Source organism: Actinia tenebrosa, unplaced genomic scaffold, assembly GCF_029948245.1.
Source record: "Actinia tenebrosa isolate PJP-AT-01 unplaced genomic scaffold, QUT_ActTen_1.0 PGA_scaffold0__85_contigs__length_37466705, whole genome shotgun sequence".
In the NCBI taxonomy this organism is placed as follows: Eukaryota; Metazoa; Cnidaria; class Anthozoa; order Actiniaria; family Actiniidae; genus Actinia; species Actinia tenebrosa.
The window spans coordinates 5,042,359-5,062,085 of NW_028292569.1; the positions used below are offsets into that span (position 1 = coordinate 5,042,359).

General features: G+C 36.8%; 3 protein-coding genes across 3 annotated transcripts; 2 read left to right on the top strand and 1 right to left on the bottom strand.

Annotated features, from left to right (window-relative positions):
- Nucleotides 1-1,070: 1,070 nt before the first annotated feature.
- LOC116292079 (thialysine N-epsilon-acetyltransferase) lies at nt 1,071-3,415 on the top strand. Its single transcript, XM_031699314.1, has 5 exons — nt 1,071-1,236; nt 1,781-1,835; nt 2,019-2,195; nt 2,499-2,539; nt 2,853-3,415. The coding sequence occupies exons 1-5, from the start codon at nt 1,168-1,170 to the stop codon at nt 3,024-3,026; spliced, it is 516 nt and encodes a 171-aa protein (XP_031555174.1). The 5' UTR covers nt 1,071-1,167; the 3' UTR covers nt 3,027-3,415.
- Nucleotides 3,416-3,670: 255 nt separating this feature from the next.
- LOC116292080 (uncharacterized) lies at nt 3,671-5,258 on the top strand. The gene is made up of 3 exons (XM_031699315.2): nt 3,671-4,126; nt 4,234-4,401; nt 4,516-5,258. Exons 1-3 carry the CDS (start codon nt 4,000-4,002, stop codon nt 4,536-4,538), a joined length of 318 nt encoding a protein of 105 aa, XP_031555175.1. The 5' UTR covers nt 3,671-3,999; the 3' UTR covers nt 4,539-5,258.
- A 521-nt stretch (nt 5,259-5,779) lies between these two features.
- LOC116292104 (uncharacterized) lies at nt 5,780-16,302 on the bottom strand. The gene is made up of 4 exons (XM_031699353.2): nt 16,130-16,302; nt 7,009-8,126; nt 6,679-6,823; nt 5,780-6,190 (listed from the first exon to the last, which is right to left on the bottom strand). The coding sequence occupies exons 1-4, from the start codon at nt 16,194-16,196 to the stop codon at nt 5,835-5,837; spliced, it is 1,686 nt and encodes a 561-aa protein (XP_031555213.2). The 5' UTR covers nt 16,197-16,302; the 3' UTR covers nt 5,780-5,834.
- Nucleotides 16,303-19,727: the final 3,425 nt, after the last annotated feature.

Here is a 19,727-nt window from a genome sequence, read left to right on the forward strand (position 1 = left end):
TTCACTTCATGAAATTTGAGTGTTATTTCTTCGTCCGATGCGTTTTAAGGCCGGTTTTTGGCGTTTGTCTCACACACACAAACATAGCTCACGCACACTCCTTTGAGTGTTTACTAGAGAGTGCGTTACCAACGGTTATTGATTTGACTTTAATTGGCTATCAGTTTACAGCGCCGATCTGATTACAGCGCGCAGATCTGATTACAGCTTATGTAAAAGAAAACTGATTACAACACAGGAAACCCACAAGGGGCGAAGTTAATTTTCTAAAAGAAGCAAAAAATATATAGCCGGGTTCCCTGTGCCGAAACCACAGATACTTCGGATGGTAAGCCTGTGATCCAACAGACGAAAAATAAGGCCTGGTTATAAACTTCTCAAACCTCCATAAGGGAGGGAGGGTGGGGAAATATGTCCACACCGAAGGCTAAGATACAGTCAATTCAAAAAATGTTGTCGTCGACCAGCTCAAGTCTACGCGACTGGACCGAAAGGAACTCTGGGTAGCAATCATTAAAGCCGAGTTGACTCCATAATTTTATCTGACTAGTTATGCCTGGTTTACAGCACGAACTTTCGTAGGCGAGCGGGAAGTGTCGAAGGAGACGTTTTTTTAATGCCTTCATATTTTCGAAATTGTGAACTGAATCATAACTACTTTGTTTTTATTTCTCTAAACCCAAAGACATGCATTTGATGGATTGTTTCTAGCCATTATTATCTTATTACTAGCGGGAACAATTAATTCAGAACGAATATTTAACCGCTTCAGTGATTTTTACCCATATTCCTTTCGGTCCAGTCGCGTAGGCTTGAGCCGGTCGACGACAACGTTTTTTGAATTGACTGTATACAACTGAGGCTACACACGAGGTTGAATGTAACCCTATACAAACCGACTATACTTAAGACCGGAAATGAAGAACCCTTCGGTCTGGGTAGAATTAAATATTTTGACGTGGCTCAAAATCAAATAGGCCCATTACAGTAGTTCTCCGCTTATCTTACGACATGTAGGCTCAGGATCAATAATAGCGCGGAGACTGGAACGAGGCGGGAAAATACCGCTGTACACGAAATCGCAGGTTCTCGTGGAAAAATCAAAGATAAAAAATATCGATAGAGAATAAAAGGACGACTTATTATCGTAGTTTATAGGTTTGAACGATGCCAAAAAAGTGTTTGATACGTGATGCTGTTCCCGATGATTGCCCAGCTGTTTTACAGTTGATTAAGGTGAGTGTAATCTATATAATTGACAGAGAAGCGCGTGATAAAATGAGCCCAGACAGGCTGAAATCCAACTTAATCCCCTGCTTTTCCATTTTCTGATTCTTTCAACAGCAATCGGCTAAAATCTATTCCATGCTACTCAGCTGTTATTGTTGTCGTTGTTGTCGTTTTCGTTGTTGTTGTTGTTGTCGTCGTTGTTGTTGTTGCTTTCTTGTAGCCAACAAAATCTACTGTTTGTATTAAATTAGCCATTCCGAGGTTGAAGAAAAAACTGCAACCGGCGAAAAAAAAATACCTTGACGCCTTGGCAACTCAGGAAGCCCAATTCCAATATAAAGTAACTCATCTCCTCCAACCCTCCCATCCCCCCATAGCAATGTTGAATGGACTAATGCTCATGTGCCACCAATCATGAGACGAAACAACAAGCGTGACATTGCAGTGCATTGTGGGACTGTTTTAGGTGACATATTTCCAAATATGCACTGCATATACACAGTTTTCTCCTCAACCTCTGAATGGCCAATTTTTGTTGTACTACACGTAGGATCTTGCTGCATTTGAAGAAAAACCAGAATCAGTTGTCGAAATAACTCCTGAAAGTAAGTAACAGTTTAGTTTGAATATTGCAAGATTTGGAACTGATCTGTCAGACGCTTCATCCCGGTTTCTTCATCCCTCTTTGAACTATAAACTACTATAGGGAAGGGAGAAGTGCATGTGGACCCTAATTATTCCTTTTTCTTTGCCCCTGCTACACATTCCAAACCATTTTTTTGCTCTAGTTATAGAACATGATTGTTTTGGCAAGGATAAGTGGTGTTATTGTCTGGTTGCTGAGGAGGAGACAGAAGATGAAACAAAGAAAATAGTTGGCTATGCGATGTTCAACCATGCTTATTCTACATGGAAGGGTCGCATGTTGTATTTAGAGGATATATATGTTGCACCTAGTGCAAGAAGTAAGTATTCCTGCCCTATGATTGAATAAGCTTCAGAAGGCAGATAACAATGCAAAATGATAGGGTTTCCTGTGGCTAAGATTCTTGTTTTATTCCTGGGCCATTTTTGCTCCTCCCCAGCCCCCCCCCCCCCCCCCCCCCCCCCCCCGCCCTCCTTAGCTCATTAGTAAATATATATTTATCCCATAAATTATCCCATATACAAGATGTGACTTTTAGTTGTGTCTTGGAAGGAATCAGTATAATTATGTTGAAAACTTTTACATACTCACCTATTATTTTCTTGCTATTGTTATATGACAGAGAAGGGTATAGGAATGGCTTTCCTCACCAAATTATCAAAGGTATGTCTATAATGACTTCATCTGTTATCTTCTTTCTCATTTCTTGATTTTGTGCTTGGGATCCCTGTGCTAAAGAATATAGGAGGAAGACTGAAAACACCTGCTGGGAGACTAGACTCACAACAGGTAGCCCATCAAGTCTACCAAGACATCAAATAGGGTCTAAAGCAAAAGTTGTTTGTTTAAACTAGAATCCTCCCACCCAACACCCCTATCCCTACCTACCCAACCCACCCCTATCCCTGCCTACCCCACCCAACCCATAAATAGTAGGTGCACCTATAAAATCTGGTTTTTGTTAATGATCATTTAGATAGCAGTAGAGAAGAAGTGTAACAAGATCAGATGGTGCGTAATTGACTGGAATCAACAAGCTATTGATTTTTACAAATATATAGGGGCTGAGGTAGAAGAGGAGTGGAAGCAGGTACAACTGGGAAACAGTGCTATGCTTAAATTAGCCAATAGAACTCTTCCTGATTCGTAAAACTACCGAGTGTTTCTTGATGACAGACTGTAGTAAGTAAAGTCACTGTACCACACAGGACATTGTTCACATTTCGAAAAAATTTCACTCTTTTTTGTTATGTAGGACACTGTTTTGACCCAGAATACGAACAATACGATGTTTACACGATGGCCTCATTGACCTATACTACCAGACTACCTTGCACACTTTCTTTTGTTCAGTTAATTAGCACAACTGAATTGTCTTACTATTCTCATGAGGGAATACAAATTTAAATAAGAAAGAAAATTCGCGAAGCATCTTGGTAGTGGTAGTAAAAAGACGCCATCATGCAAACGTCCTATTCTATGAAGGAGATTTTCTTCCGTTTTTATTAAAATGTCATATAATGCTATAAATAGCTGACATTGGCTTGTAGTTGTTATTGATTAGACCCAACCAGCCCTCACATGTTCTGAATCTTAACCAATGTGAGACAAACCTTTCTAATCCAGAAGATTCTTGGTATAATAAGAGAAATTTCCCTTCTCTCGGCCACTGCACTGACGGGCACATCTCTATATACTAGCAGTTTCAAGTCTAGCCCCCTATGCAACTCTCAGACTCGTACCCAGTCGCTTCTCTTGTCTTGTTAATCTCACGCTGTGGTTGATGGGAAGGATTTAGTGAGTTCCCGCTGCATCAGGGGAAGGACGGAAGAGAAAAGCAAAGCGATTACTTTTTTCTTCTCCTTCCCACGCGCCTTTGCGCACCGCGATCCGTAGCGGCAAAAGGTAACGACTGGGTACGAGTCTGCACAACTCTTCCCTCTTCCCTCCCCATGGACAGACAGACACTAAAAACTTCTGCGTAGGAGCCTATTTCAAGTCCTGTCTCATCAAAAACAAACCCTCAGTATTTTAAACTGCCACGGTATTTTCGCTGTTTGGGTGCTATACATCAGTCAAGCTTGTCTCGCTTATTCATCATTAACTTGGAACTAACGAACACGATGGGAGAAGATCTCAAAAAGCTGCCTGATAGTGAATTCTGCAATGCTGCTGCCTTTGCTTGGGCTTGCCAGCTAACAGGACCGAAACCATATATAAATCCCAAGCACGATCCACCTTGTTATGAAGGTACGTCTGTCCTTTTTTGATATTTCGTATTTTTTTGAATCTCTATTATTGTCGATGTCTATCGCTTTTTTATTTGACGCTTAACTCTAAGTTTTCTTTCTTTTCAGATGTTGAAGACGACACTAAAAATAGTGCATTAGAAGGGAGCTCGACGGAAGAACTCAAGAAGCTACCTCCTAGTAAATTCTGCAATGCTGCTGCCTTTGCTTGGGCTAACCAGCTAGAAGGACCGAATTCATTTCAAAACTCCAGTCGCGATCCACCTTGTTCTGAAGGTACGTCTGTTCTTTCTTGATAGTTCGTATTTTTTCGAATCTCTAATTATTGTTGTCGATGTCTATCGCTTTTTTATTCGACGCTTTAATCTAAGTTTTATTTTATCTTTTCAGATGTTGAAGACCTCTTGCAGTGATGGGTATTCCCATTTGCAGTCCCCCCTGTAGACGTAGAAGACGACACCACAGTGTCCAGAGATTGCAGTAGAAGATAATTCGACTGAGCAGAGTAAAAAAAGACAACCAATTCGAGTAAAGAATAAACCAAATGAAACTCTATCCCTGATCGAAAAAGTTACAGACAGTTTTTCTCTTTAGACTCTTGTTTTTAACTTGAAACACTGTATCTTTGATCGGCTCAGCCTTAGCCCTGCTTGCAGACCTCTTTTTCTGCCATACGTTCTGGCTTTAGGTCGCTTAACACTACGGAGGGGACGAAAAAAAACCTCTGCTCGCAGGGTAGGCTCATCCGTGTCGATCAAGGATAGTGTTTCGTATTGAACGAGCGAAACACTGTTCTTGGTTGTCACGGCTTCGTCGAATAAGCAAAGCAAAGATGTCTGCCTTGAGGACAGAAAGCTTCAAGCTCAAGAAATAAGAGATTACTTCGAGAAGTGAGACATTTATAAACAATTATTTTGAACTAACGCTTTCTGTCTGTCTGATATACTTATTTTTATACATGATCACCTCTCGTGATTAAGGTCGATAATATCTCAACGCTTTAGGTGTGAATCGATTCAGAAAATAGACTTTGTACAACATATTTGTACGTTCCATGTAATTACATTTTTAAAATACTTTTTTTATTCTTCACGCATTTATTTAAATAAAAGATTCTTGCTTTAGCATCAAACAAAATCCCAGAATGTTTATATATTCACATGATATCAAGATAATGCTGTTCTGCTGAATACTACTTCATGCAAGACTACATACGATGGATAAATACTACAAAACAAAATACTGCTAATATATACAAAATATGCAATAGCATTCGACCAACCATTTTATTCTTCGATTGCACGTTACGTCATCGCGGCCATGTTGGTGCCATTTAACAAAAGATTTCTCATTAGCATCCATTGTTAACGGCACCACAATGGCCGCCATGTTTTTGTCTTTTGACTCTCTTGGGAATGCTTGCAACCATCAATAGTCTGAAGATGACACACAAAAATGTTGTGTGATGTATGAAGTAAAGCCTTTAAATCTCACTGTACTGACACTGTACCACACTAGATATTATCCCAAAGTATTTCTTAAACACACAATTCTCTTAATCACCATTTCATTGCATCAAAAAGAAAGGACAATAACTCTTTTACGGCAAATCCATAACCGGAAATAAAAACGACCGGAAGTAATCTCGGCGGAATTAACATAAAAAACTTGAATGAGTTCATTTTAGTAATACGGTAGTTAAAGCCGGCTTACTCTGCGTTTTTCTTGGGGTGCTGCGTTTTCATATGCCATCGGAGATGTGATGACGTAATAAAGGCTTTTTCACAAAGCTGGCACCTGAATGGCTTTTCTCCGGTATGCGTCCTCTCGTGGGCTTGAAGGGTACCGTACTGAGTGAAGCCTTTCGGGCAGAACTTACATCTGTAGGGCCGTTCGCCTGTGTGCTTGTAGGTATGTGTTTGTAGATTACGATACTGGGTGAAGGACTTCGGGCAGAGCTTACACTTGTAAGGTTTGTCTTCACTGTGGATGAGTAGGTGACGTTGAAGATGGCCATAGCGAATAAATGAAGAGGAACATTGGGTGCACTTAAATGGCTTCTCACCTGGAATTTAAAATGTTCTTTGTTAAGAATGTGTCATTGTTTTTCATCCACCTCAACATCATTATTCATTTTCATAGATTATCATCACTACCAACATCATCATGAAACGTCATCACCGACATATATTCTTCATCACTATCTATACTCATTTTGTTAAATCAGCATCATCACTGACATTCATCATCATCAATATCAAAGTCATCATCATGTATCGTCATCATCACCGGCCATGATTGTCGTCATCATCTACATTTACATTATCACTATCATTATCATCACCATCATTATTATCACCGTTATTATCATCACCATCACCAGCATCGTCATCATCGTCATCACCGGCCACGATCGTCGTCATCATCACCTTTATCATCATTATCATCATCATCATCACCATTACTGCCACCAGCATCGTCATCATCGTCATCACATATCTTCTTCACCATCATCGTCATCTCCGACATCATTACTAATACTATTCTTTGTACCTTTGTGTATGTACATGTGGGTGTGCATCTCGTCCCGTCTAGTGAATGCTCGGTCACATACTTCGCACTTGTATGGCTTTTCTCCGGTATGTAGTCTCGTGTGCATCTTGAGAGCGCGGGAAGTCGTGAAAGCAAACGAGCAAACCTGTGACAAGGGAAAAAATAATCAGTTTCAAATATTACGCGAATAGTAATCATTCGGAGAATTTTGATATGTGGTTCCAAATTCACGCACACTTAACCCTGAGAGCCCTGTCATTCGTACTGCGCATGCTCGTCAATATGTCAGGTTCTAGGGTCGAGAATAAGATAATGGCAGATATAGTTTACCTCACAGACGTATGGACGTTCTCCTGTATGCATTCGAATGTGTGTCTTGAGCCCACTCAGTCGCGTAAAATTTTTGCTGCACAGTCTACATTTGTACTTTTCTCCCTCCTTGATGAATAATTCTTTGACTTGTTCACGAGCGAGCAAGGTAAACATGCTGGAGAACGAACCGGAAGAATGAGAATTCTCGTTCATATGCGAGAGGATATGTTTTTGAAAGTTGCCGAACCAAGTAAACTCGCGATCACATTTCTCGCACTTGTATGGTTTGTTGCTACTGTGGATCAGCGAATGACGTTGGAGGTCACTTGGGCGGGTGAATGACATGACGCAGTGGCTGCATTTGAATGGCTTCTCTCCATTGTTTTCTTCAGAGTATAGGGTACTCTTTGTTTCCTTTGGTTCACACTGGTAAGGCTTGTCATCTGCGTGAATTAGTGAATAATGACGCTCAAGGTCTCCCGGCCGGGTAAATAGCATCATGCAACAAGTGCACTGTAATGGCTTTTCGCGGGTTTTACTCTCGTCGTTGATCCGTCTATCGCGGGTGGAGTCATGATCTTTACACTGGTAAGGAGACATCTTGTCATCGTGAACCATCAAATGACGTTGGAGTTCCTCAGGTCGACTAAATGACTTCAAACAGCAAGTGCACTCCAATGGCTTTTCAATGCTTTCCTGACTAATAGCAATCTTTTCGTCGCGCTTCTCGCACTCGAAAGGTTTCTTACTGGAATGACTCAGTACATGTCGTTGAAGATCGCTGGGTCGCTTGAATGAAATGTCACAGTGGTTGCACTCAAATGGGTTCTCGAGCAGGCTGTCGTCAAAAGGCTCCTTCTTAAGCCCGTCCATTCTGGAAGCTTTGCTTTTCAGGGAATGAATTAAAAACATGGAGGGTCTTGAGTGAGTTCGTTCTTTGAATATTTGACTTTCTGCCTCCTTGAATTTCTCGTTTTCTCGCGTTGAGGAAGAAAGCATCGAGTAGTAGCCATTGAAACCGAGCTCTCGCTCAACGGTGTGTGCAGTTCGTAGGTCGTGCTCATACTCGGACATATCTAGGGGTTCCCATGGCAACTCTTCTTCTTTGTGATTGACAGATGTTGCGGAAGCTCTCGCTACAAAATAGACAAAAAAAAACTAATCAATGAAAATTTCCTGCCGTCTCTCAGAACCCCCGTTTCATCAGCGAAACGTGCGCAAAAATTAGCCCCCCCTCTCCCCTCCCTGTAACTAACGCGTGCCAAACCCTTTCCATTGCTTCTTGTCGCATCGATCCGGGCGTGTAACTTCTTGTTAACGCCTTTAATTTTCGCTGTTATGAAAACAACGGGTTCGATTCCTCACCGGGACTTGGCATCACGTGTGTCTGAGTAGAATTTGTTAGGTCTCTCTCTCTCTCTCTTGATTAAAGGGTTTTTTTCTCTGATTTTCTTCCCTCTTAAAAAAGATGCTAAATTCCATTACGATCTGTGGGTTGGCCGTGCCCTGACTTTGATCACAGCCCAGAGGTTGTTTCAGGTTTGATCTATATGAGTCAGTCATGCCCTGACATAGATCAGCCCAAAGATTGTTTGTGGTTTGATCTACGAGTTATTCATGCCCTGACTTAGATCAGCCCAGAGGTTGTTTCAGGTTTGATCTATGAGTCAGTCATGCCCTGACTTAGATCAGCCCAGAGATCGTTTGAGGTTTGATCTACGAGTTATTCATGCCCTGACTTAGATCAGCCCAGAGGTTGTTTCAGGTTTGATCTATATGAGTCAGTCATGCCCTGACATAGATCAGCCCAGAGATCGTTTGAGGTTTGGTCTACGAGTTAGCCCTGACTTTGATAAACTCAGAGCTTAATTGTTTCAGGGTATCGATAAAATTTGAAGGTTCTTTTCATGGTTCTTTGTTCTTATTCTGTTTTTGTCTATTCTCTTCTTTGTCTTGTGTTTTCTTTTCTTATCTGTTTTTGTTTATCTCTTTTGCATCTTTGACAATAACGCTTCCGCCTACGATGTAAAATGAACTCAATGCTATTATCTAGTCATCACGACTGATAAATGGGTTTTCCTGTTCGTTGTCGGATAAAGGTGTAGCGGATTTTATCCTCGCACAAATCATTATCACTCCTTTCAACCGATGAATAGATACACTCCTAGATCCCAAATCAACGCTATCCTTCAGGAAAGGAAATAGAGCAAATCTGATAAGACAAAAATCAACCTTTTGTTTGGTATCAGAACTTCTATCAGTTCTCTTTTATGTTCCGTTAATAAATGGGTATTTTTGACCACCCTATTTTAGAAAGAAAAACAACTTCAAAGTCCGCACGAACAGTTTTGAAAGAGAGTTGAATTATTGATGACAATTCACGTGGACTGGATTGTACTTCACGTAGATTTTAATCTTCTACCAGTTACATTAGTTACATGTACTAAACTCATTCACTCATTTGTCTTGCCAGTCGAATCATTTCTCTGCGGGTTTATTGTGGACTCCAGGGCGAAAAAATAAAGGGAAGAATACGAACGAAAAGAAGCGTTGAATCATAAAATTCGTTTTAAACAGCGTCTGTTTTTTGTCCAATTTTACGATTTCAAAGACGTACGAATAAAGTAATTGTAAATTCAAAGTAATTTTAAATGGATTGTCAAAATAAGATAGATTCAAAAGCATTACTTCTACGGCATTTGATTGCCAAGCACTTAAGATTCAAAAAGGCGAAATTTGGTCTCATTACTCCTCCACAAGCTGAACGCCATCTGGCCTACTCGAAACTAAAGTGTCGGAGCTTAGCACTGAGTTTAATGCTATTGTTGAGCTAAATAATGTTATTGTTGAAACATAATACAAACTAAACAATAAGATGCTCTTAAGTACTTGAGAAGGCTGATAGCCAGGTACCATATAATCGCCTCGTTAAGGAAGGCAATCTTAAGACATGAATCAGGAACGCCGTTTGAGTTTTGAGCAGCAAACTCCATCAATTCAACCATACAAATCAACTTAATCCCCTATTATTACTAAACGACTCGACTTCAAATATTCTTTGCAACAATATACGACTTAAAAACCCACAATATAAATCATTCAAATTTAGTACATTTTTCTTTCAAAGACTTTTGAAAAGAATTTTTTTAAATCTTAAATAAGGCTTTTTAATTCTTTATTTCTCAAACTACAAGCAGATGTTCACTAAACATCCTTTTGTCTTAGCGTTCTTCGCCTATATTCAGCCTCTTTCGCTCCCAAAAATATGTACATGTTTATTCAGATCCAAAGTTGGCAGTGAATAAATACAGTTAAAAGAACTAAACTTTGAATGGCCTATTTATTCACTGCCAACCGTAATATATCGCTAACAGTAAAAACCAAAAGCCTTTAGAGGCTTGACTTTTTCGGCCAACGCTGACTATCTCATGCACCAGAATGGGACTACCCTACGAGAAAAACGAACTCACGAATGGAAATAAATTGGGGTCTAAAATTATTTATCTATATTTCTAAAGGACCCGGATTATGAACCAAATTTTTTGGGCTTTGCTATAGCTGGATTTCATCCAAGGTTTCAGTGGAGAAATTTTCTATGAATTTATCTTCAACTCTCTAAAAAAGAAACTGGATACCGTTTATAAAAATAACATGTGTGGACTTTGAACTAGTTTTAGTGCTCATTTGGAACCATGTTTTGGAGCTCATGTACAAATAAAGTTTTAAGTTGTGTATCAGTTGAACAAGTAAGCAGAATAAAGAATAATCTAACGAATCAATGCCAGACATCTTACGAATTACCAACCGAGCTGTAAGATTCAGTCAAAACTGAGAATTTTTTTTCACTCTGCCATTCAAGTTGTTTTCATGTAGAAGCATGTGAACTTCTTCCCAAAAAGCAAACGAATAATCTATAAAATATATAGGCTCTTAGGATATATCTAGTCTTGAAAATCTTAGTGCACAAGTTAAACCAATTTTTTGGTACTTCGATCCGAATCTTTGTTTCTTTTCTCATGCATAATGTTCCTGAGTTGGGCCGATCAGCTTGGCCTCGTTGTTTGAGCATTCGACGGCAAGAAAAGAATTAAACGAAACACACAAACACTAGATATTGAAATCCATCCTTTATCCTGGTAAAAGTTACGGTCCTTTATCATTATAAACTCGGAGCCGGATATTTATAAATGAATTCAGTAGATTCTATATAATATTCTTACCAGTTTCAAGAGAGTCGTTGGTTCCCGTCGAGATTTTCCCCATTTCCAAATAATGAAATGGAAAGCGGAGTTAACAAGGTTTGACACCCAACAAACACTTTGATAAACACTGAGGCGGTTTGTTTTTTCCCTAAAATATATTTTGAAAGTCTATGATAGGAGTATTGGTATTTAGAGACTTAAATAGCGTACAAGTTAACACGGTCCGAGTGGAGATACGCCTAGTGATTGGTGCCTGTTGATCAGAGCAACTAAGCACTCTTTACTGCGCGACATCCATTATACAAAATATACAAGAATATCCCACAGAGAGTATTCATTAAAAAAAAAAAACATCTTCATGGGAAAGATGACTTTTTATGACATTTTGATCGAACTTCGGGTGCTATTTCAGTGGCAAAGTTGCCTCAGCCACAAAAGGGCGTGCCATCGATGACAATATACACAAACTCGCTGCTAGTTCTTCGCCATGACTGAAGCTGAATGAATTTTTGCCAAATGTTTGCCAATTCTTTTGCATTAGGTATTCGTTCAGTGTTTTTCCATAGCTTAGAGCTTCTTGTTTTTTTTCCCCATTGATATACGACTAGATCAATTTTTGAAAGTTATTGGTTCATTACATTAAGTGTCCAAGCTCTCTCTCTTTCTAGGTCTCTTTTTCTTTTTTCTTTCTTATCCAATGAAATTAAATTGAAAAAAAGTTGAAGCCATATTGGAAAGTTTAAAATCACAGCAAAATCTTAAAAGCATCGCGATGTTTTCGTCTTTATCAGTTGAGTTAGCACATCTTTGAGATGTCCCCCAATTATTACTTCTGTACAAAAATTAAATCTTTCTTTACTACAATTTTTTGCAAAAAAAAAAAAATATTTTGGTATATATATTGTATACGGTTAAAGTTTTAAATTATTTTGAAAAAAAAATTCAAAGTTTGTAGATTTGAGTTTATATCGTTGCGGTAAGTAAGCTCGAAAATATTTCAGCCTAATATCTTGAACAAATTGCACGGATTGACTTCAGTGTTTTCTCCAAAGTACTAGATCATCTGCCTTATTAGAGTAATCTTAGAACCTAAACCCTATGTAGGTAAAATAATCCCCATTCCAGTGTTAAATCAATTAGGCAGAAGCTTCAAGCTTAATTTGAAAGTTTATTAGGGAATAAATGAACTATTTGACGTACTTAGACTGCATAGCTAATGAATAGCTAAGAAATTCTTTGTTATTTTGTTTATATCATGAATATATTATGACAGGATCATTGCCTCATAAAGCTCTACAAAAATCGTATGATTTTTTAGCCAAAAAGGCAGTTTTACAGGTTTAGAAAATTTAAAAAAAAAAACTTTTGCATATGTTTGTTACGTGAACTCTCCGCGAATTTCGAACTTCTGACACCAATTTCGAGTCGTTATAAGTCTCACACTAATTGCTTAAATTGGCGTTGTATTCCGTACACCTTCGTTTTAAAAGTTCAGGGATTTAGAGGGAGGATCATATTAATTATAGAAAGTTGATTTTTTAGTTCATTATCACCTTTCCCTACGAAGTAAAGTTTTCCATCTGCGGATTCGAGTACGTAAATGTAGCTGTCTTTAATTGTGATTTCCGATCACAATTGAAATTTTTTACAATAGGAAAGAAAAGAAATTCTGAAGTTATTTCCCTTCTGTCATTAGGAGAAAGCATTCCCAGGAAACAAAATTACATTGTACTAAATATTTTACAAAATGAAGAGATTTTTCTTCTCGAAGGAGGAGTTTCCTAAATGATTTCAACACGTTCAGTTTTACTTTGAAATAAGATAAACAAATCCATAATAAATGGATTATCAAGGTTAATTATTTATAAACCAATTCAAAAAGAAGTATTTCTAGAAACGTCGTTTTTCTTTCGATACTCAAACCAATTCTGATGAAAAAAATTTTGCGAACAGATTTCCATACAACGAAAAAGTAAATTTCTGCAAAGCATAGGGGCAAAAAATTGCTAAATTTAATATTATAAGAAAGTCATAGACTATATTTCGTCTTAGTAAACTTACGATTAAGAAAAAAATATTGATTATTTGGAAATGAAATATTCTTATGGGAAAGATGTATTATCATAGACGTATAGATGTACTTCTTTACGGATTTATGAGTAAAGTACAGAGCAACATTATGTACATACATTAAGAAAAGAGAAAGAAATATATTATATATGAAGAAGTATTTTTTGTTAAATTCTTGAGGTTTGGTTAACCAGATTTGTGTATTATCCGCACTTGTAACAACTTGTTTTGTTTAAGTGAATTAAGATACAAAAATATCAAGTTGTCAACTTTGTCAAATTCGGGACGCTTGGTATCAGATTTAACGAAAAAAAGAAAAAGAAAGAAAGAAAACCCCGAAAACACACAAAATATTTAACTCTTTTACATGTTATGATGACGGAATCTTCACATTGCTTTCTTTTGCATAAGGAGTGTAAAACATTACGGCTGAGAAAAATATGCTAGCAAGCTACATCAACAAATGAAAAAACAGCAAGTCAGATAAAGTTAAATTTAAACTGTGAGTAGTACATTTTGTAAGATAATGTATGAAAAGTTATGCAACAACCAAAATCGCCCTTTACTTCAAGAGAAAAGATAAATTCATAATTATCCAACTTAATACTGCCAGAAAAAAAAAAGAAAAAAAAAAAAAAAAAAAGAAAAAAGGCGGGACAGATAAAAGAAAACTATATCACTTCAAGTTTGTAAAATGCTCGGTCTCTTTAGAGTGTTGATATTACATCAGATCAGCGCGAGAGGGCGATTCATGGTTTTAAAATAAAGCAGAAAGTTATCCAATTTTTTTTTTCGAGTAACCAAAACAAAAAATTATGGCAGATTTAGGCGCAAACTATTCCAATACAATTCAACTAGACTACGAAGCCAAAGTCAGTAAAGTCAAGCAAATTTACCAAGCATTTTTTCGTCGGGACTGAAATGTTTTGAAAACCAAACTAGATGCAAGTGACGTGGTTTTGAATTTTTATCCAATCGTTTCGCACTCGCTCGGCATTTATTAACTACAAGCTTTGCATATATTATGACTATCAATGATTCTATGATATCTTCGAAAAAATATTTCGTTCTATAAAGGGCTGTCCCGTAAGGAAGCCAGCCAAACATCGAAGAGGCATAGTTTATGATAATTCCAGGCTAGGTCCACGCCAAAACTTTTTAAAAAATATATGTTACGTGTTTATAGACGTGCCTAAGCCAAAGAGTGAGTCGGAAAAATAGTTAGAATATGAAAATAAAAAACGCCATTTTGCGCAAACTGAGATGCTGTTCTTAGATGGGGAGACAGCGGTATAGAACTGGTTTACAAAATGTTTTATAATTATCTAAAAAAAATGTGTTTAATGGCAAAACTGAAATTCGTATAATTATCCATGAAAAAAAGTGTTAGATTAGAGAATTTTCGCTTTGAAACATGGAATATTTCAAGCTGACTTGTACTCCTAGAAAAGGAATTGTTTGCTTAACATTTCGTCAAGTTAGGTGGTTTTAAGAACAATTACTTGCAGGAAATAGAGGAAATTGTCGAGGATTTAGAGGGACAGGATGAAACAGAATGGCCGGAGGATTTCCTGGCACTGTTTTTATATTGGTATCATTTATTATGTCGATTCATCAAAGGAACTCCTCACTGTTGATAATCACTCGAAATGATGATAAAAATTATATGCAGACGATTTTTTTTCTCTTCTTTTCTTTTTTTTTAGGAATTGGAAAAATGCTTGATTTTTATGTGAAATTTAAGGTTGTTGAACAACAAAGTCGGTAGAAATGGTTTTGAGTCATAATCATAGACGAATCGCATTCATGATAACAAATTCTTGCAAAATAAATCGCAGCAAAACAAAATAAACAACCTTCGAAAATTCGTATTCATTAATTCACGTGTTTCAAATAAAAAAGTTTTATGGACCAACAATTTTACCTGTTTACCAGTTGAAAGGGATTTGGGTGAACGAGTGAATCATAAATAATTCAATTCACTTGTGGGGACATACGTACGTTCAGTGCCCCGGCGGAACAGATGGTTTTATAGAGCGACGGGTCCGCGGAACATTCAACTTTGTGGGTTCTGGAGTGTAATCTTATAAATAACACAAAACGTACAAAAGCTTTAGAACAATTAAGAACCTCTTGACTACAACCAGTTAAACTAATATAATGTTCAATATTTGAATTATTTGATTCCCCTACATTTTGTACTTGAATAAACATCTTAAGCAGGAGTTGACCGAAATTCAAATAATCTCATTTATGGGCCGAAAATATTTTCTAAGTGTTGAAGGGTTTTTGAATTTTCACTAGTTTTAATTACAATAAATCAGGACTGAAATAAACTTGAGGCTTAACGCAAGAGCTTCCGTCCGTGTAACCCTTTTTTCTTGTGAATTTTTACGGTCATCAAATTTTTAAAATTGTGTCAAAGTGTTTTCTTTTGAAATAAACTCCAATAAACTTAAAAATAGAGACGACCATAACTTGGGAAATCTCGTAAATATATCAACTTGAAAAACTAAATAAATAAAATCTTTGGATTTAAAATTGTTAGGGACGAAGGTTGACTAAGATAACAAGTTTAATGATTTGGAACCTTCTAACCCTCCCTTCGTTTGGTGAGTTTGTGTTCGCAATTGATTATGTGTACAATTTAAAATGACCGTAATTTGGTGGTTGGCCTTCCTCTTAACTTGTTCAAATGGGGCGTACGGTAAAGAATTAAAGGCGGTAGTAAAGTAACAGGACGTAACGCTAAAATAACAGGGAACTAGACTCTGAGTTTACCAGTTGTGAAGCTGTGATTTTTCATAGGTCACTTTCAAATAGCGAAATTTTTTGGTGAAAAGTGGATAGAATAGAGTATTAAATACCTGCATTGTCCCTGTTGTGTCCAAATACGACGGCACTTGACTTTTTCACTAAGAACGCCCTGGGCATGTTTGAAGAGCACTTGTATCCAAACAGACCCCTTGCTGTTGACTAGACAAATATTTATGCTTTACAAGAGCATCAAAGACTGTTAACTATAACACCAAAAGGCTTGTTCAACGACCAATGTAATGTGTCATACACCTGCCACTCAGTCCTCCAATCAAGTGGTATCCCGGGCAGCAGTGCGCATGCGCGGGGAAACTGGACTTCTTATTGAAGTACAAGGCTTGTAAAGAGAGATATTGTTTAAAGAAACTGGCCGTTAATTATTGTATATTGTGAAGGGGTTTTGTGCCTTAATTGGAGAGTTGCTCGTTGTTTATCAGCAAATTAATTAATAGCACTTAAAAAAGGCCATGGGCTGTAAAAAGCCATCTGTCGAGAGGGCTAAGACGGTGCAATAAGACCATAACACTAGTAAAAACAAAAACAACAATGAATACAGTTTAGTCTTCTCTCAATGGGCGAAAAAACTCGCTTCCGAAAGCTTACAGTTCCGATATCGATAAAAAACTATCAGTACTAACTATTCTTTGCCCTCCCAAAGAAATTTAAATGACTTTTGACTGAGTTGGAATAAGATAAAGGAAATAAAGAAAAAGGAGGATGAAGAAAATATCATGAAATGTCACAAAAGATATATATTATCCCTTCAGACCTTACATAAGTTGAAAGAATAATTGCAAAGATGAAATTTTCTGGTTCAAACATAACTAGAGAAAATCTTAACTAAAACTGGAATTTTTGTTTAAAAAAGTGAAATTTAAAATCTAAGATTATTACTTTTAATATTTTATTGTGGCAATCTTCTTCACTAATTATATAAATTTGGAGCGCGTTTGGCGGGGTTATAAATGCATGGTTAGACGTAATAACATTGCTTTCGAGAGTCAAGTGGATCAATCTGATAGGTATAACCAAAACTTTGAAAACCCGCATAATTTATGAATGAAAATTTACGAAATATAGAATTGTTATTTTGTATAAGAAAGGTGTAATTTCTTGTGTTGGTTTGCGCGCACAAAGAGATTGGTGTACATCGGAGAGGTATATGATTCAAGTAATCATAAACTTGAAAGATATCACTGATAAATTTAACTGAAGTAGAACCCCTCCCGCGAACTGATGACAGGATTGGTCATAAACTTTTTCGAAAACGGTTTACAAGTTAAGCAAATACGACTTGTTTATTTAACATGATGTCGGGTTTTATTTTTTGTTCATTTGTCGCTTTGTGAAATTGTTTTCACTTGGCACATTCATACATCTCTTTGAAATGCTTTTTTTTTTTTTTCTTATTCCGTTTTTAGGAAATCATAAAATTTGATGATTCTTCGCTTGAGTTAAAAGGAAAAAATCAGTTTTTCGATTCCTGGAAAATAATAATCATAATAAGATAGCGCAGTTCCTGTAAATTTGAAGTCGTTTCAGATGGTGTGAAGAAAGAGGGACTAAAAATCCTTTGAACAATACATTGATATTGATTCAATCTTTTTTCAAGGAAATACTTCTATACATTTCTTATCTTAAATATCTCAAGTTTCCTTTGACGAAAAGACATTCACCCGGGACAATAACCAGGATTCATTTTAATAAATAGGCTTGGTATAATCACTACCAAACCCATTGTTACCTCAAAACATCCTTTTTAATTCTAATTTTGAAAGTCTTTATTTTTAAACACAAGTTTTAGTTACTTAAAAATTTCGATTTTGTACCTGGATTTTAACTGAAGTCGAAACATTTGTAATTCTGAGGTTGAGTTTTACCATGAAAAAGCTAAATATACGAGATGATATATCTTGTGGGCGGCAAACACGATGTTATATAAGGTTTCTAAGAACAATAGCTGTCTAACAACGGACCACAATCAAACCATAAATTGGACTTGGTAAGAGCCAGGAAAAACTAATTTGAAGTTTCCTCCCATTTTCGCTTTCTTTGAAAGAAACATTCGCCTCCTAAATCAGAGGGAATACGAATAATAGACAATTTCAAGTTCTCATTATAAATTATCAGTCATTTTTAAATGGATTTTATTGCCACCAGAAAAAGTACCGACTCTGAAAGCCTTTTTCTGTGTGATTTTTTCGGCAATATTCCCTTTATTGTTCGCGAAATTAAGTCTCGAGGATTTCAAACCGAAATTGTGACTTTGTTTTATATTCAAAAGGATATCATTATCCAATCTGATAAAATGCTATTTTTTTATCAAAGAGACCGGTTAATCGACTTGACTTGATTGATATTTATGTATATCGTATTTTCAAACTTGTTTATTTAGAATTCGATACAATGATTAATTATAGTGAGTTCTGTTTGTGGCGCTGTCATGCTGTGCGCGCCTTGGCGAGAATACTATTCCGAATATTGACTCTCATAATAACTTTTGCATTTAGTTTCCTAATACAGCCAGTTTCAAATCTATAAAGGTTACAAGATTTTGAGATAATAAAGAGAGATTCTAACAGGTTATTTCATGAGTGGACACGTCATTTGTGGGTAAATTGCGTAAATATTTATATTACTAAGTCAGTTCTTGATAGGATGTCCGTGGTAAGACGTAAGAACTCAATTCACAAACAAATTCTAATTTAATCCCAAAATTACAATTGCCAGAAAGATTTTTTTGGTAAACTTTTACTACCAAAAATTCGGAATTTTGCTAACAACAAGTGGCATCATTGTTTGTTTTAACATAGAGTTTTTTCGATTACAAAAGAACAACACTTCCCTATTTATAAAGAAATGTTCTCGAGAAACTTAGAAATGAATAAAACAATAAAAAGGCCTCAATAACATATGAGATTGCAGTGCTCTTTATGTATGCGAGATAAAATAAGACTTATAAGTTTTGGAGAATAGGATAGTTTTGACCATACATACTTGCGTAAAGGTAGTAAATCGGAGTACATCGGGAGTTACCACTCTCATTGCTACGCGCTGATCGAAAAACAGTCGCGACAATAGACTTCCGTCAATCAAATAAATTCTCTGATTGGCGGCAATGTATTGCCCTATATCCCTGTTGCGACTGTTGCGCGTAGCAGTGAAAAGAGTGGTAAGTTTCGAAAAATAGTGAAGTTCTGAGCTGACCAGTTGACCTAAAAATGCCATGGGTTTTAGCCTCACAAAGAGAAAACGCTAACTATAGAATATCAGTGATTCCTAGAAAATCATGATTGCATCGTCATACATTTATCGATCATATCTTAAGATTTAGAGATGTTTAACGACTCATTTTAAGCATTTTGTAAAGTAAACTAGGAAATTGTTCGTAGAAAATCTGGAACTAAAGTGGGTTTTTAATAATAAAACAAAGAAAAAAGCAAAAAAAATCTGAGAGTTTGTTTTTTAAGAAGAAACTTTAAAAATATATTTCTGGTCCAGTTTGTATTTTTTCAAAATCTTTTCATTGTTTTCTTTATACTATTTAAGTAATTTTACGCTATCAGATGGAACGAAAGTTTGGAGCTTTCAGGAGTGAGGAGTGCTCTAGTCCATTTAATTGGCCACCTCGGTGTTTTTTCGTGCGCT

Coding starts and splice junctions, on each gene's coding strand:
- LOC116292079 (XM_031699314.1), top strand. CDS start 1,168: ATGCCAAAAAAGTGTTTGATACGTGATGCTGTTCCCGATGATTGCCCA. Junction 2,196..2,498: donor TGTTGCACCTAGTGCAAGAA/GTAAGTATTCCT, acceptor GTTATATGACAG/AGAAGGGTATAGGAATGGCT. Junction 2,540..2,852: donor TCCTCACCAAATTATCAAAG/GTATGTCTATAA, acceptor ATGATCATTTAG/ATAGCAGTAGAGAAGAAGTG.
- LOC116292080 (XM_031699315.2), top strand. CDS start 4,000: ATGGGAGAAGATCTCAAAAAGCTGCCTGATAGTGAATTCTGCAATGCT. Junction 4,127..4,233: donor CGATCCACCTTGTTATGAAG/GTACGTCTGTCC, acceptor CTTTCTTTTCAG/ATGTTGAAGACGACACTAAA. Junction 4,402..4,515: donor CGATCCACCTTGTTCTGAAG/GTACGTCTGTTC, acceptor TTATCTTTTCAG/ATGTTGAAGACCTCTTGCAG.
- LOC116292104 (XM_031699353.2), bottom strand. CDS start 16,196: ATGCCCAGGGCGTTCTTAGTGAAAAAGTCAAGTGCCGTCGTATTTGGA. Junction 8,127..16,129: donor ACACAACAGGGACAATGCAG/GTATTTAATACT, acceptor TCTATTTTGTAG/CGAGAGCTTCCGCAACATCT. Junction 6,824..7,008: donor AACGTCCATACGTCTGTGAG/GTAAACTATATC, acceptor CCCTTGTCACAG/GTTTGCTCGTTTGCTTTCAC.